The sequence below is a fragment of the Ailuropoda melanoleuca genome, chromosome 2 (genome assembly GCF_002007445.2).
Source record: "Ailuropoda melanoleuca isolate Jingjing chromosome 2, ASM200744v2, whole genome shotgun sequence".
NCBI classification, from domain to species: domain Eukaryota; kingdom Metazoa; phylum Chordata; class Mammalia; order Carnivora; family Ursidae; genus Ailuropoda; species Ailuropoda melanoleuca.
The window spans coordinates 59,980,121-59,994,011 of NC_048219.1; the positions used below are offsets into that span (position 1 = coordinate 59,980,121).

General features: G+C 43.0%; 1 protein-coding gene across 2 annotated transcripts in view; it reads left to right on the forward strand.

The window, feature by feature from the left end:
• LRRC8C (leucine rich repeat containing 8 VRAC subunit C) overlaps nt 1-13,891 on the forward strand; it is an 80,625-nt gene that overhangs the window by 37,222 nt on the left and 29,512 nt on the right. Inside the window, exon 2 of one of the 2 annotated variants that reach the window (XM_034653852.1) lies at nt 7,153-7,294. The exons of the other annotated variant lie outside the window; for it this stretch is intronic. Coding sequence (XP_034509743.1) covers nt 7,157-7,294 — 138 coding nt within the window. The 5' untranslated portion in view covers nt 7,153-7,156. The remainder of the gene's footprint in view (nt 1-7,152; nt 7,295-13,891) is intronic. 2 annotated transcript variants of the gene reach the window in all.

Sequence of the window (13,891 nt, forward strand, 5' to 3'; positions counted from 1 at the left end):
ACATTTAACATAGCTAGAAATTTAAAATTTTACCACATTAAAAAAAAAAAAAAAGCTTAGTGGGAAAGTTCTTGATAATAAGTTGCTTTAGCTGTCTGTCACAATTTTGGTTGACTCTGTTTTTCTAAGTTGTCAGTCTATCCATGTTTGTGAAAAGTATTTATAAAACATGCCAAACTGCCTGTTGGAACAGACAAGGCACCTTCCTCCTGTAGAATCATTAGGAATTCAACTTAAACTATGAAGCATGTTGGGCCCTGGAGCTCATACTGTGAAACAAAAGGTGACCTCTGGCTTTCAGACCTCTTTAAACTCCAGAAAGTGGAAAATGAGTAAGAGCCTTTAGTGTTGATGTTCTGAAGGACAGGGTCTTCCTGCCTTCCCCGCCGTCCTCTGCGGGCTGTCCTTCTCTCCGAAAGGAAGCAGCCTTCCATGTGGACTGATTGCTTGGCCAGCGCCTGTCATGTCTGCATTTTCTGGCCTGATCCGCATGCTCCCAGTACACTGCTGCTTAGGACTGTCATGCTTGCTTTGCTCAGGCGGGTAAAACAGGACTGAAGATAAATGTTTCTTTTTGTCCATTAAAGGAAGAGAGAGTCTTCAAAGCAGTCATTACAGATTTACTCACTTGAATCCTAGACTTAGTTTTTGGAAGTCAGGACTGATAAGATGGACTGAAATCTTGTCTCAATCACATTTCAATGATATCAAGAGTTGGAAGGGAAACACACAGTCTTTTCAAGGGTTTGGAATCCTGTTCGGGAAGGGGTGGAGGTGCGTGTGTGTGCACTGTGCCTCCTGCAAGACTGTCCCTGCTTTAAAGGAGAGAGAAACAACATGAAACCAAGAGGTGACCAAGACCACCAGTGGGATGCAGAGAGCCAAAGCCACATTTCTCAGAGAGACTTTCCGTAAATTCACAATGACAGAGATGAGGAAGGCAGTGAGTAACATTTGATGATAATCCTTTATGATCGCTTTTTAAGACCATTAGATCACAGTGTAGCCTCATTTTAGAAAAGATTTCTGAATTCACATTTACTTGAAATGTACACCATAAGCATCAAATAGTTTGTAGCGTCATATAGATGAAGCTGAAGCTCTTTGACGAAAATTCCAAAGAAAGCAGAGCCTTCTTTTAAGATCTCACCAAGATTTAGAAGTGCACTATTACAAACCATTATTATCATAAGACTATTACGTATGGATCTGTTTTCTGTCTCTTGTTTCTTAATAGAGCAATGTTCTGATAAGGGAGTCACAAAATTTGGCCATTGGGTACACGCTAGACCTAAGAAGTCATTATCGATCGACATATCCTCTTTAGCACTAGTGACAGAACATTGTGCATTAAAATTTCAGTCATCCTTAACTTTGAAATTATAAATTATTCCTGACTCTTTTCTTCTTCTCAGACACTGTCTTCAGTAATGCATGTTCTTTGAATAATCATTATTTACAATGCGAAGCTCTATGTAATAGTCACTCTTGTATTTACTGCAGTGTCATACTTTATAACAGAGGATAATAATAGATGAAAGAGCTTGGCCCTTACTACAAAATGCTCAAATGGGTATATGTATCTGTATGTGGGTATGTGTGTATATGGAGGCCTAGTTTGATTTAACAAATATGAGTTGAGGTCCATTCTAAGGTATTGTGTTGTTTTCTAGAAGACACAGATCTAAACAAGGTATAAACCCTGTCTTCAGTGAAATACAAATAACTTCTTTAAATGCATCATTGGCACATTTACTAAGCACTAATCCGTCACATTTACAAAGCAGACCAAGGATAATTGATGCTTTCATAGGCATTTCTTTAATATGGGGGTGAGAACAGGCACCTTGTCTTCTGTTTTGTTCACTTCCATTCCCCAGCACCTAGCACAATACTCGGCATATCTTACACTCTCATTATTCTCTAGCAAGTCCTTGAGTAAAAAAAGGTAATCTATGCGTGTGAGGAAAAAAATCCAGCTGTTGATCATCATATAAAACAAATTTTTAGTGGATTGAAAAGCTTCTGTCTAGGATGAAGATAACTCTGGAAAATATCATGTCAAGCAAAGTCCTTGAGATGTAAAATGAATAAAGGGATTTTTCTCTAAGTATGTGAAAAGTATAATGAGGAAGAGGTATATCTTTCTTTTAAGAACGAGAATTGCTAAGTAGGAGTGATTTTTGCTTCTCACCACCACTACCATCCTTAGAAAAACAGCTTAAAGGGGCACCTGGGTAGCTCAGCCATTAAGCGTCTGCCTTCGGCTCATGTCACGATCCCAGAGTCCTGGGATCGAGCCCCACGTTGGGCTCCCTGCTTGGCGGGAAGCCTCCTTCTCCCTCTCCCACTCCCCTTGCTTGTTCCCTCTCTCACTGTCTCTTTCTGTCAAATAAATAAATAAAATCTTTAAAAAAAAAAAAAGAAAAGAAAAGAAAAGAAAAAGAAAAACAGGTTAAGCTCAATTTGAATATTTTCCAAATAATGTAATTGGACCATTAATTTAACATATGGCACCATGGAAGTATGCAAGGAGATAATACACAATTGTATCCATTGGGTTGCAAGTTTCACTTGCCTCTTCCCACTCCTTCTGAGTCCAAAATTCTTGCTTTATGGGACTCTAAGGGCAGTAGAGCTCAAGAATCATTTAAATGTATTAACAATAGCTTTTTAAAATTTTATACCATCAAATAGGGATATGAAAAGGGAAATTGAATACAGGAGAAATTCTACTTAAATTGTTTATTTCTTAGGATGTTGACTAGATCATCTCTGAAGTGCAATTCAGGTTCTAAAATTTTATAACTCATTTATGATTTTCTTTTAATTGAATATATTTCTAGAGAACCGTGGAATTACGATCTTCTTTGGTGGGTTTTTCTAGAGATATTTTATCATGTGTACCACAATACAGAGTAAAACACAATCTAGAGTCATGTTCTCCCAAGAGAGAAAGGATCATTTTAGGAACTGGAAAATTTGGCATTTTCTCCTGTTTTTTATTTCCATCATTGCACTGCCAGAAGAAAAGCAATTTGTTTTATTTTTATAATTGATGTTTGAGCATATCCTGATGACTTTATTTGGATTTATGGAGCCTTTGGATACAGCTGAGAAGAACCCCTAAATAAATCTGGTATTTCTGTGCTCTTCCTCACTTGCACTGCTTCTCCACACTAGCCTCAGGACACCAGCTGATTTCCTGGCCCTGTACCATGGGATCTTCCTCCCATGATGTTACTCAGAGACACACTTTGCCTTTATGATGATTATTTCTAAAGCTTAAGTCAGTTGCACCCCTGTTCTTCATTAAAATTACTACGTATTCACTAATTTATTCAGCAAATATTGAGTGTCTACTATATGTCAAGCATTATTTTCTGGGTAGTTGGGATACATCAGTGTACAAAATAGAACTGAAAAGTACCTGCTTTCATGAAACTTACATTCTTATAGGAGACAGACAAAAAAATAAGGAACACAATATATTTTGGCAGATTGGATGTGGAATGTAAGAGACAAAGAGCAGTCAGGGATGATTCCAAGGTTTTTAGCCTAAGCAACTGGAAGGATGAAGTTCCATCAACTGAGAGAGGAAAGTTGCAAGAGAAATGGGGCTTTGTTGGAGTTAGGAGGAGGTAGGAATAAGGGAATAGAACTGGAATTGGTTTGGGACATACTGCATTTAGTATGTCTGGTGGATATCCACAGGGAGACGTCAGGTAGACTCGGGTCCATGACTCTGGATGCAGGTATGAGTTTGTGTTTAGTGTGGATGCTCTTTAAAGCACTGTGACTAGTTGCAGTCACCAGGCAATGAATGACTGTGGGAAGAGACAAGGACCAAAGACTGAGCACTGAGCACTCCAGAGTCAGAGGTCAGGGAGAAGAGGAGGAAACAGCAAAGGAGTTAAAGAAGGCACAGCCAGGGAAAGAGGAGGAAAACCTAAAGCACATGGCATCCTGAAAATGAAATAAAGAATAGTCAAATTATGCCTATGCAGCTGATACGATGATAGAGCAAATAAGTGAGGGCTGAAAATTGGCCATTCAATTTAGTGACATGGTGAACGATATATGTGGATTTCTTTTCTGTAGAATTCATATTTCATGTGCTCAGGCATTATTGAATTTTTAAATTCATTTTTATATTGGGCCACTCACTACATTACGGTTATAATACATGTTACCATTTGGAATTGGCTCTTGTTCCCTTGAATGGTGTGTGGTTGTACTGTCTAAAAGTGTGCCACTTCCCAGCTGCCAGAAAAATGTGGAACAAAGCAAATGCTGGCCATACCCGCCTGATAGGCATCGGAGACCAGTGTTAGCAATCAGGTTTGAATCAAAGTAGAACAAGTTTTGTATTCTTAAAGTTAAGGGTTAATAGAGCAGGATTTGTTCTATGTAATTAATTCTGGCAAAAACGATATTAAGATTCTCCTGAGAGGGAGGAAGATGGATTGTTCAGGAAGAGCCAAACAAATGAAAGAAAGAAACTCTGGGTTTGCAACTAACTTTACCAATATTCCTTACCAAAGGGTTATATGATATGATCTTTTGGAGAAGTTAATTTTGTAGAGCCATTAAAATGACTTTTGGAAATAAGTATTTTTTAATAAGGAAATGCACATGGATTTCTGCAAAAGGACACAGAGGCAGATATATAACATAATGTAAAAATCATGTAATTTTAATTAGGACACCAGAATCTCATGATTGAGTTGAAATGCCATATTTCCAAAGACATTATTTAATTAGGTAAACTAAACTCTTACATAATAAGTTGTAAATCAAAGTTAGAAGAAATATAAAGCTAATCATTTACATTTCTAAAATAGAAAAAAAAAAGAAATAAAATTGTGCTAATTGATCTTTAGGGGAAAAAACTGTTTAAACCCAAGCAGTTTATTTTCAGAAGTGACTCCTTCAGCTTGAAACAGTAACTCTTGAAATGGTAACAAATCAATCCGAAGCTACAATAATGAAAGAGAAATCAAGTGTAGTCCCTGTTATGCATGTCTTTCATCAGAGGTACTGAAATTTGTGAGAGAAGAATACAAAAAAATTTTTTTCAGTCAACGGGCACAAGGTCCATCTGTCCTCCCTTTAGTTATTGGAGTTTTTTATTCGACTTCTTTATCCCCACACTACTCTACATTGGTGCATTTTATTCCTGAAGTTGGTCCTTACTTTAAAGACCAAGCCCAATTCCCTCCAAGGTGTACAGGAACTTACCGTGAAGGAAAACCCAAGAAACCCATCAAAGAGTGTAGACCAGAGCACAGGCAGCGCACTTGTTAGCGCTGTCACTGTAGCTGGTCCAGCTCGCCCGGGGTCTGATTTGGAGGAGCCCCGCTCTGTGAATGAGCATCGGAATTCACTCATTCACGTGTTCAACAGCAGTTGTTCAGGGCCTCCTCCTGTTTGCCAGGTACTGTGGTAAGTGATAGGAATGCAAAAAGGAGTGAGACAGTAGCTTCTGAAGCTGCACTTAGAGGCTAAGAGGAGTTAGAGCCTCTGGGACTGCACTGGAACATTCGGGACTAGGAAACTTTTGGGGCAGTGAGGTTGTACTAATTCACTGAGAAGAAGCAAAGAGGTCATGAAAGTGTCAGGTCATCAAACTTTGAACTAGCCTGAAATGCCAAGGATGCTAGGAATCTGCAAAGTTCTTTATTTAGCTTGTGTGGCTTGTTGGCAACGTGTGTTTTGAGAACACACATGGACAACATGTAGGTTCTTTCTTCAACAGGCATGCAGCTAGCGGTAGTAACAGAATGGAGTTAGGAAAGTTGTGTTTGGATAAAATGAGAAAATTGTTAAAAAAAATTATGTCAAATGCTGCACAGATGTCAAATAGATAGGTCATAAGTGAGAGCAGCACCAGGCAGTTGAAATTTTCAGCATTGTGTTAAGGAAAAATCCAAAAAGAAGATGAATCACTGCTTAAGGAAGTCAGCTAAAGCAACAAGACAGAATGGATAACAGGATAATAGTTTCCAAAGATAACCACCTGTGAACAAGAGGCTTGGCTTGGCTTTGCGCTGTTTATTGTATAGCCCTTAATTCAGCATTCAGAAGGAGGGATCCCTAACACAAACAAGGCTTGGGAGAAAAGCAGCAAATGTAGCCTTGCCCTTGCTCTTTAATTAGGATGGAGTGACAAGGACAGATGCGGAGAGCTAGATTATTGGATCCAAAGGTGGCAAAAGGGAGAGAAATTTTCTTGTCTCGCATTGGCTACCCTTATTCGTTGCCATAAAATAATAAAAGAACATTCCTTCTCACAGTAGCGCAATGATGAACTTCAAGTCCTGGATCACAGTAAAGCAGTGGGACGTGAGAATGTATAAAGCAGACTAGAAGAGGCTGTGTCTCTTTCCCCTTCCTCCCAGAGCCTCAGGTGTATCCTATTCATTTCTCTTCTCTTATTTCGATAGAGATAGACATTTCCAGGGACAACTGATTTCTCAGAGGAGAAAATCAGGATGAATTTGAGGTTCATGTTGAAATATGAGGAATACAGAAAATAGAGAAAAGAAATCAAGTCAAAAACACAGGGGCAAAAAATGGGAGGCAAGAAAAAATGAAGTCCTTTCCAAAGCATCCCCTCCCCCTACAGCAGCCTCCACCCATGAGATCTTCCCTCTTCTAAGACATGGACCATGTGGCAAAGTCGTTCCGCTTCCCAGGGAGCAAGCACTATTATTTTACTACTAGAGATCAGTAAATAACACAAGCCAATGCTGAGATTACATATAAAATAGTTTAAAGCAGCTACCCAGGATGGTAAGGGAAATAACAGAAACACTTCAAAGGTTGGGCTTAGTTCTCTGCAGCACCTTCATGTTTTGTTTAGGGGAAGGGAGTCCCAGAAAGAATGCTCTGCCCTCGCATGGTCTCCTGGTCCACCTGGAGCCAAAGGGAACCCACTTATGGGATAATAGTCAGGAAAGGACTTGCCTTTTCCATGTGGAAACCGCTCTACTGGTGGTTTTATTCAAAGGCTTAATAACACCTTCAGGTGCCGGGACAGCTCCTGGACTAATTCAGGCTGTTTCTCGTGGTTGAAGCAGCATTTCACATGCTGTCAATACTGTATGCTGTGCATGAAGATAAATTAATTCACAACTTTTCCTTTCTCAGAACCATGATTCCGGTGACAGAATTCCGGCAGTTCTCTGAGCAGCAGCCTGCCTTCCGTGTGCTGAAGCCATGGTGGGATGTGTTCACCGACTACCTTTCGGTGGCCATGCTGATGATTGGTGTGTTCGGATGTACTCTCCAGGTAGGTGCCTAGACTCCCGTCAGAACGGAAGCCAGAGCAAGTCACTATGCTATTGAAACCTTTCAAAAGAGCTGGCAGTGTGATTTTTTTTTAAAGATTTTATTTATTTATTCGACAGAGATAGAGACAGCCAGCGAGAGAGGGAACACAAGCAGGGGGAGTGGGAGAGGAAGAAGCAGGCTCCCAGCGGAAGAGCCTGATGTGGGGCTCGATTCCATAACGCCAGGATCACGCCCTGAGCCAAAGGCAGACGCCCAACCGCTGTACCACCCAGGCGCCCCTGGCAGTGTGATTTTTTTTTTTTATAAAAGATTTTATTTATTTATTGGACAGAGATAGAGACAGCCAGCGAGAGAGGGAACACAAGCAGGGGAAGTGGGAGAGGAAGAAGCAGGCTCATAGCGGAGGAGCCTGATGTGGGACTCGATCCCATAACGCCGGGATCACGCCCTGAGCCGAAGGCAGACGCCTAACCGCTGTGCCACCCAGGCGCCCCTGGCAGTGTGATTTTTAACCACGTAAATACTAGTTGCCCTTCTCTACCTACCTGTGTATGGTGTTCGTAGTCATGGCAGGGAGCCCCAAACACGTATTTACTGAACCTTCCTAAGAAGGTAAATATGGTACTCGTAAGATTTCAGAGCCCAAAGAGCAGTGGACTGTAGTCAGGTAATACTTGATGCCACTGACATCAAAGGGAGTCCCTTGCCTTTCAAAATCGGACTTATAGTAAAATATAGCATGTATACAGCCACAGTGTCATTTGGTTTGCCAAAATGGAACCTTCTGAAAGAACTAACATTTTGATGTGACAACATTATTTTACTGAATGTTTGTTTATTTTTTTAAATATTTATTTTAGAGAGAAAGAGAGAGAATGTGCATATGCATGCACACGTGAGTGGGGGGAGGGACAGAAGGAGAAGGAGAGAAAGAATCCCAAGCAGGCTCCATGCCGAGTCCAGAGCCCAATGTAGGGCTCGATCTCATGACCCCGAGATCATGACCTAAGACAAAATCAAGTCAGATGCTTAACTAGCTGAGCCACCCAGGCACCACTCCGCAAGTTTATTTCTGAATTAAAATGTAACCCAACCAAAGTTTATTCTATACAGATGCTATATATTCATATATTGAATCCAGATACTTTTTTGCATTCCTGTTATGAGCCAGGCACTGTCTTTGAGGATACACATACACACACACACACACACACACACACACACACACACACACACACAGAGAGTTCATTTCTCAGGTAAAACTACATAGACCAGCAGTCAAGTGTTATACTATGATTGAGGCATCCGTAAAGCAGTAAGGGAGTGCAGAGGTGGGGCACTGGGCTTGGGGTAGAGAGAAAAGGGGATGGTTGTTTTAAAACTTGGAAAACCAAGGAGCTTGGATGGCTCAGTCAGTTAAGCGTTTGCCTTCAGCTCAGGTCATGATCCCAGGGTACTGGGATCAAGCCCTGCATTGGGCTCCCTGCTCAGTGGGGAGTCTGCTTCTCCCTCTCACTCTGTGCTCTGTCTCACTCTCTCTCAAGTAAATGAATAAAATCTTTATTTAAAAAAAAAAAAACCGAAACAAAGCCTTGGAGAACCAGCTATAGACAGGGGAAGGGAGCTGGGGGTGGGAAAAGGTGCCAAGAAGGAGAAAGAAAGTTCTAAGTCATGGATGTGGGGAAGAACACGACATCTTTGGGAAACTGTGAGTAGGCACTCGTTGGGTGTCCTCAGTGTGAGAGTTGAAACCACGCCTGTGAATGGAATCACCAAGGAGAATGTGGCAAGTGAGATGATGTCAGAACTACCAAAGCGTGATGAAGGAAGAAGGGGTCCCTCGGCAGGAGACTGAGAAGGGGCCACCACACAGATAGGTGGAAACCAGGAGAGAGGATGGGCTCAGAAGTCGGGGGCGCCTGGGTGGCACAGCAGTTAAGCATCTGCCTTCGGCTCAGGGCGTGATCCCGGCGTTCTGGGATCGAGCCCCACATCAGGCTCTTCCTCTATGAGCCTGCTTCTTCCTCTCCCACTCCCCCTGCTTGTGTTCCCTCTCTCGCTGGCTGTCTCTATCTCTGTCGAATAAATAAATAAAATCTTTAAAAAAAAAAAAGAGGGGCGCCTGGGTGGCACAGCGGTTAAGCATCTGCCTTCGGCTCAGGGCGTGATCCTGCGTTATGGGTTCGAGCCCCACGTCAGGCTCCTCTGCTATGAGCCTGCTTCTTCCTCTCCTACTCCCCCTGCTTGTGTTCCCTCTCTCGCTGGCTGTCTCTATCCTGTCAAATAAATAAATAAAATCTTTAAAAAAAAAAAAAAAGTCAAAGGCAGTGGTGACCAATGATGGCAGGCATACAACTAACCCATGGACTAAGGAGAGAACAGCAGCACGTAGGTCATTTGAAATCATAGTTTGAGTGGTTGGAAAAGTGAATGGAAATTAAAGACTGGGGTAGATGTAACTTTCGAGTAGATCGGCTGAGAAGAAGATAAACTTGGAAGAAAGGGAAAGAACTAGAAGTGGTGCAGAATAGAAGTAAAGGCTTTTAGGGGCACCTGGGTAGCTCAGTCATTAAGCGTCTGCCTTCAGCTCAGGGTGTGATCTCGGCATTCTGGGATCAAGCCCCACATCAGGCTTCTCCACTGGGAGCCTGCTTCTTCCTCTCCCTCCCCCTGCTTGTGTTCCCTCTCTCACTGGCTGTCTCTATCTCTGTCAAATAAATAAATAAAAATCTTAAAAAAAAAAAAAAGAAGTAAAGGCTTTTAAAGGTTGGTTTTAAGGGGCATCTGGGGGGCTCAGTTTGTTAAGCATCCGACTCTTGATTTCAGCTCAGGTCATGATCTCAGGGTCATGAGATAGAGCCCTTCATTGGGCTCCATGCTGGGTGTGGAGCCTGCTTCGAATTCTCTCTCTCCCTCTGCCTCTGCCCCTCCCCGCCACCCTCCTCTCCCCCTAAAAAAAAAAAAAAAAAAAATGGATTTCAATAATAGCTAACACATAGCGCTTCCTAAGTGTCAGGTACTCTTCTGAATACTTCGCACATATTTTAACTCCTTTCATCCTCATGGCAACCGTAAGATGTAGGTACTATTATTATCCTCATTTCCAGTGAGATAACAAAGGCTCAGAGAGCTTAGGGAAACCTCCAAGGTAAATGGCAAAACCCTTGCTGAGATCCAGGCAGTTGAACCCCAAGGTCTCTGCTCTTAATCTCTAACTCCATGTTGCTTTTTATTTGTAGCCTGAAAACATTTTGCCCTTCCTCCACCCCCCGAAAAGGATGCCAGTGAAAAACTAGGGCTTGAAGAGAGAAAGAACATACATTCATTAATAACTAAAACAAATGGTTGTTGAAGAACCTATTGTGTCCCAGGCACTGTCCCAGATGCTAAGAATTATCAACGCAGGAGGAAAAAGTAAAAACAAATATCCCTGCCTCACGGAGTTTAAATTCTGTGGGAAAGCCAAATAAGAAGAAATCAGTTAGTGAATTAGATATCTTAGAGGGTAATAAGGACAATGGAAAAAGAAATAGAGCATACGAGGATGGTCTTAGCAGGTGATGTTAGGAGTGGCAATTCTCAGACAGGAAGCCTTCGGGAAGGTGACTTCCGATGAAGGAGTTGAAGGCAGTGCAGGAGCCGGCCAGGCAGATGGCCAGGGAGGAGCCTCCCCGGCAGAGGGAAGAGCAAAAGCAAGAGACGGGTGGACAAAGTGTTCACAGATCCCTTCCCCTTCTCCAGGAGAATTTGACATTTGACTCGCTCAACTTTCTAGCTCTGTTTCCCTGGAGACCTGATGAAAGTAGAATGTTAGCTGTGTTACTAGGCAACATTGCTGATGGTAGAAATGACCGCTGTTTGGTCAGCTGCATCTGGACTAGAAGAATGACAAATGCCTGGGAGGAAGCCACACCACGGGACTTCTGTGATTGTGAGGACACCTATGACTGGGCATGTCCCTTGACACACAGAAAGGCTATCTATTGAGGTACAACAGATATTAGTCCCTTTGGAGCACATCCTGTTAAGTCAGGATAAAGGCAGACCCCCCCTCCAGTGGATCTCTTTTCCTTGTGCCTGAGATGATCTGGGGAGGAAGGGCTCACGGAGAGACGAGGTCCTGGGCAGGGTGTGGACCACACACAGACAGTTGTGAAGGTTCCTCCAATGGTAGAAAGCCTGGTGCCACTTTGCTGGCAAGCTGTGACTTTAATCCTGGATCTTTCTAAGTGATTCTGGTGCCAGATGAGTGTTAGGATAATCTCAGAGTCTGAATGTTGAAATGAACCTAGGAAGACCCCTGGTGATGTTCCAGGCCACAAGCAGGGGCGGCCCTTGCATGCTGGAGGAAGAGCCGCAAGGCCGGAGTCTGGAGCGGAGTGAGGGAGGGGCAGGGTAGAAGAATAAGGCCTGAGAGGCAACAGCTGTGGATCACATAGGACCCTCTTGGCCCCTGTAAAGGTTTGGGCCTTGCTCTGGGCGAAATGGGACATGTTTGGAGGTTCAAGTGGAATGTTGTCAGTATCTGACTCGTGTTTCAACAGGACCACTCTAGTTGTTAAGAATACAGTGTAAGGGGCACGGATGGAAGCAGGGGGATTGTTTAGAAGGCCGGTGCAGTAATCCAGGCAAGACGTGAATCAGATGGCTCACACCAGGATTGTAGCTGTGGTTCTGGATATATTTTGAAGGATAAGCACCAAGATTTGCTGAAAGATTGAATGTTATATATGAGAAAAAAGAGAAATTGTGACTGTAAGGTTTTTTAGGCCTGAGCATCTGGAAAAGGTTTGTTTTTGAGCATAACTAGATATCCAAGTAGACCTGTTAAGTCAGAGGTTGGCTATAAGATGGAGGAGTTCAGGGTAGGTGAAGAAGGATGGTCATCTTCACGAAAAAGGAGGTGATAGATTCAGGAACCAGATAACTCTTGATTTGGGGGGAGGGGGCATCTTCCTCCAGATCGGGAATGACGGCTATAGATGCATTTTGGTGGGGTGGGGGAGGCTGAGAAAGATGAGAGTTTATGCCTTATGGCTTCTGTGAGGTAGAAAGCGACCCATCTGTGGGGTGCTGGTGAGGGTCAGGGAGGTGGCAGGATGTGGCAACAAGGAAGGCATGGGGTAGATTCCTCAGGAGAAGGGCAAATATTTAGAATGGCCGGTTTGGGAAATGCGGAGGCAACATGGACAGGAGGACTCCATCTGTTTTACTTTATTACCACGTCGTGGCACCTGGCCCTGCCACAGGACCTGCTTACAGAGTGCAGGAATCCTTTCTCTCATTCGTGTGTCATAGCAGATGGAGTGCAAAAAAGAGAACCCGCACAGTGTGTCTGTAAGAACCAGTAGTTCACTTGGAACAACATGAAAACGAGAGCATGAACCTATGAAAATGTCTATAATGAACTTCATTTAAGAAGTGTGGCCACAGTGAGCTCAGAAGGGACAAGTGGATGAGTTCAAGCGAGTTCAAGCACGACTTGATCATCTCTTCCTATGCCGTGGTCAGAGTCATCTTCCTGGAACACAGCCCTGTCATGTCTCTCTGCTGTGCAGGGGTTCCTGGTGCTCCCCCGGAGCACCCTGCCCAGCGTCACCACTGCTCGTCAGAGAGTGACCTGCCCTGGGCCCTTCACACACAGGCCTGTTTCATCCTCACAACCTTAAAAGAAAACAGACCTCAGTTAACTAGATCCGGGCAGTGGAGTCTGAGATGTCAAGTCTCCAAATAATATGAAATGCCTCAAAGGAAGATTGCATCAGAATGTGAAGGCTTCCAGGCTCGGAATTCATAGGGAGTAGACCACTCGATTCAACAAGCAGCCTAAGTACCCGCAGTATGTCAGGCATTGTGTGGGGTGCTAGACACTGAGAGAGAAATATAGTACATTCCCTGCCCTCAGATTGCTAATAGTCTGAAGACCACAGAAATCCATAAGTGGTATCATTCAGTGTGTGAGCCCCTCAATGGCAGTAGACTTCAGGAGTGTTAAATATGATGTCATCTCAGCTGCTGGAAGTTAGGGACTTGAGATGAAAATTGAGCTAAGTCTCAATGAATGAATATATGTATAGTGGTTTAGTATACTTGTATAGTTTGTGTGTATATATATTAAAGGAATGGAAGGAAAATAAGCACAAACAGAAGACATAGTATAATCATTTTATAAGGCTCTCATTGATGAGTCAATGGCATTTTAGAGGGCATGCTGCAATGGGTGGAACATTCCTGTACAGCAGAAGAATTGACTTCTCCGGAAAGCCAGTAGTGTTTCCACTGAGTAACCCTGGTGAGGGAAACTGCCCTAGAATCTCTATGTACTTTAGCTCTTTAGAAGGAAACTGTAGAGGTAGATGGGTCCCATTTTTCAGATGCGAATTTTCATCTGAAAGGTTAGGTAACTTGTCCCAAAGCCAAAGGGGATTCAGTGGATGTCCAGATCTGCTGTTGCCTCTCCAGCATGTGCCTTTCACCCTGTGCACACTGCTGTGGAATAGTATGGAAGTGTTACAGTTGCACAGATCAAAGGGCCAAATGCTGGCTTGTGAAACAGGATCTTAAGATAAAAACACACTTGTTTTTAAATGACTAA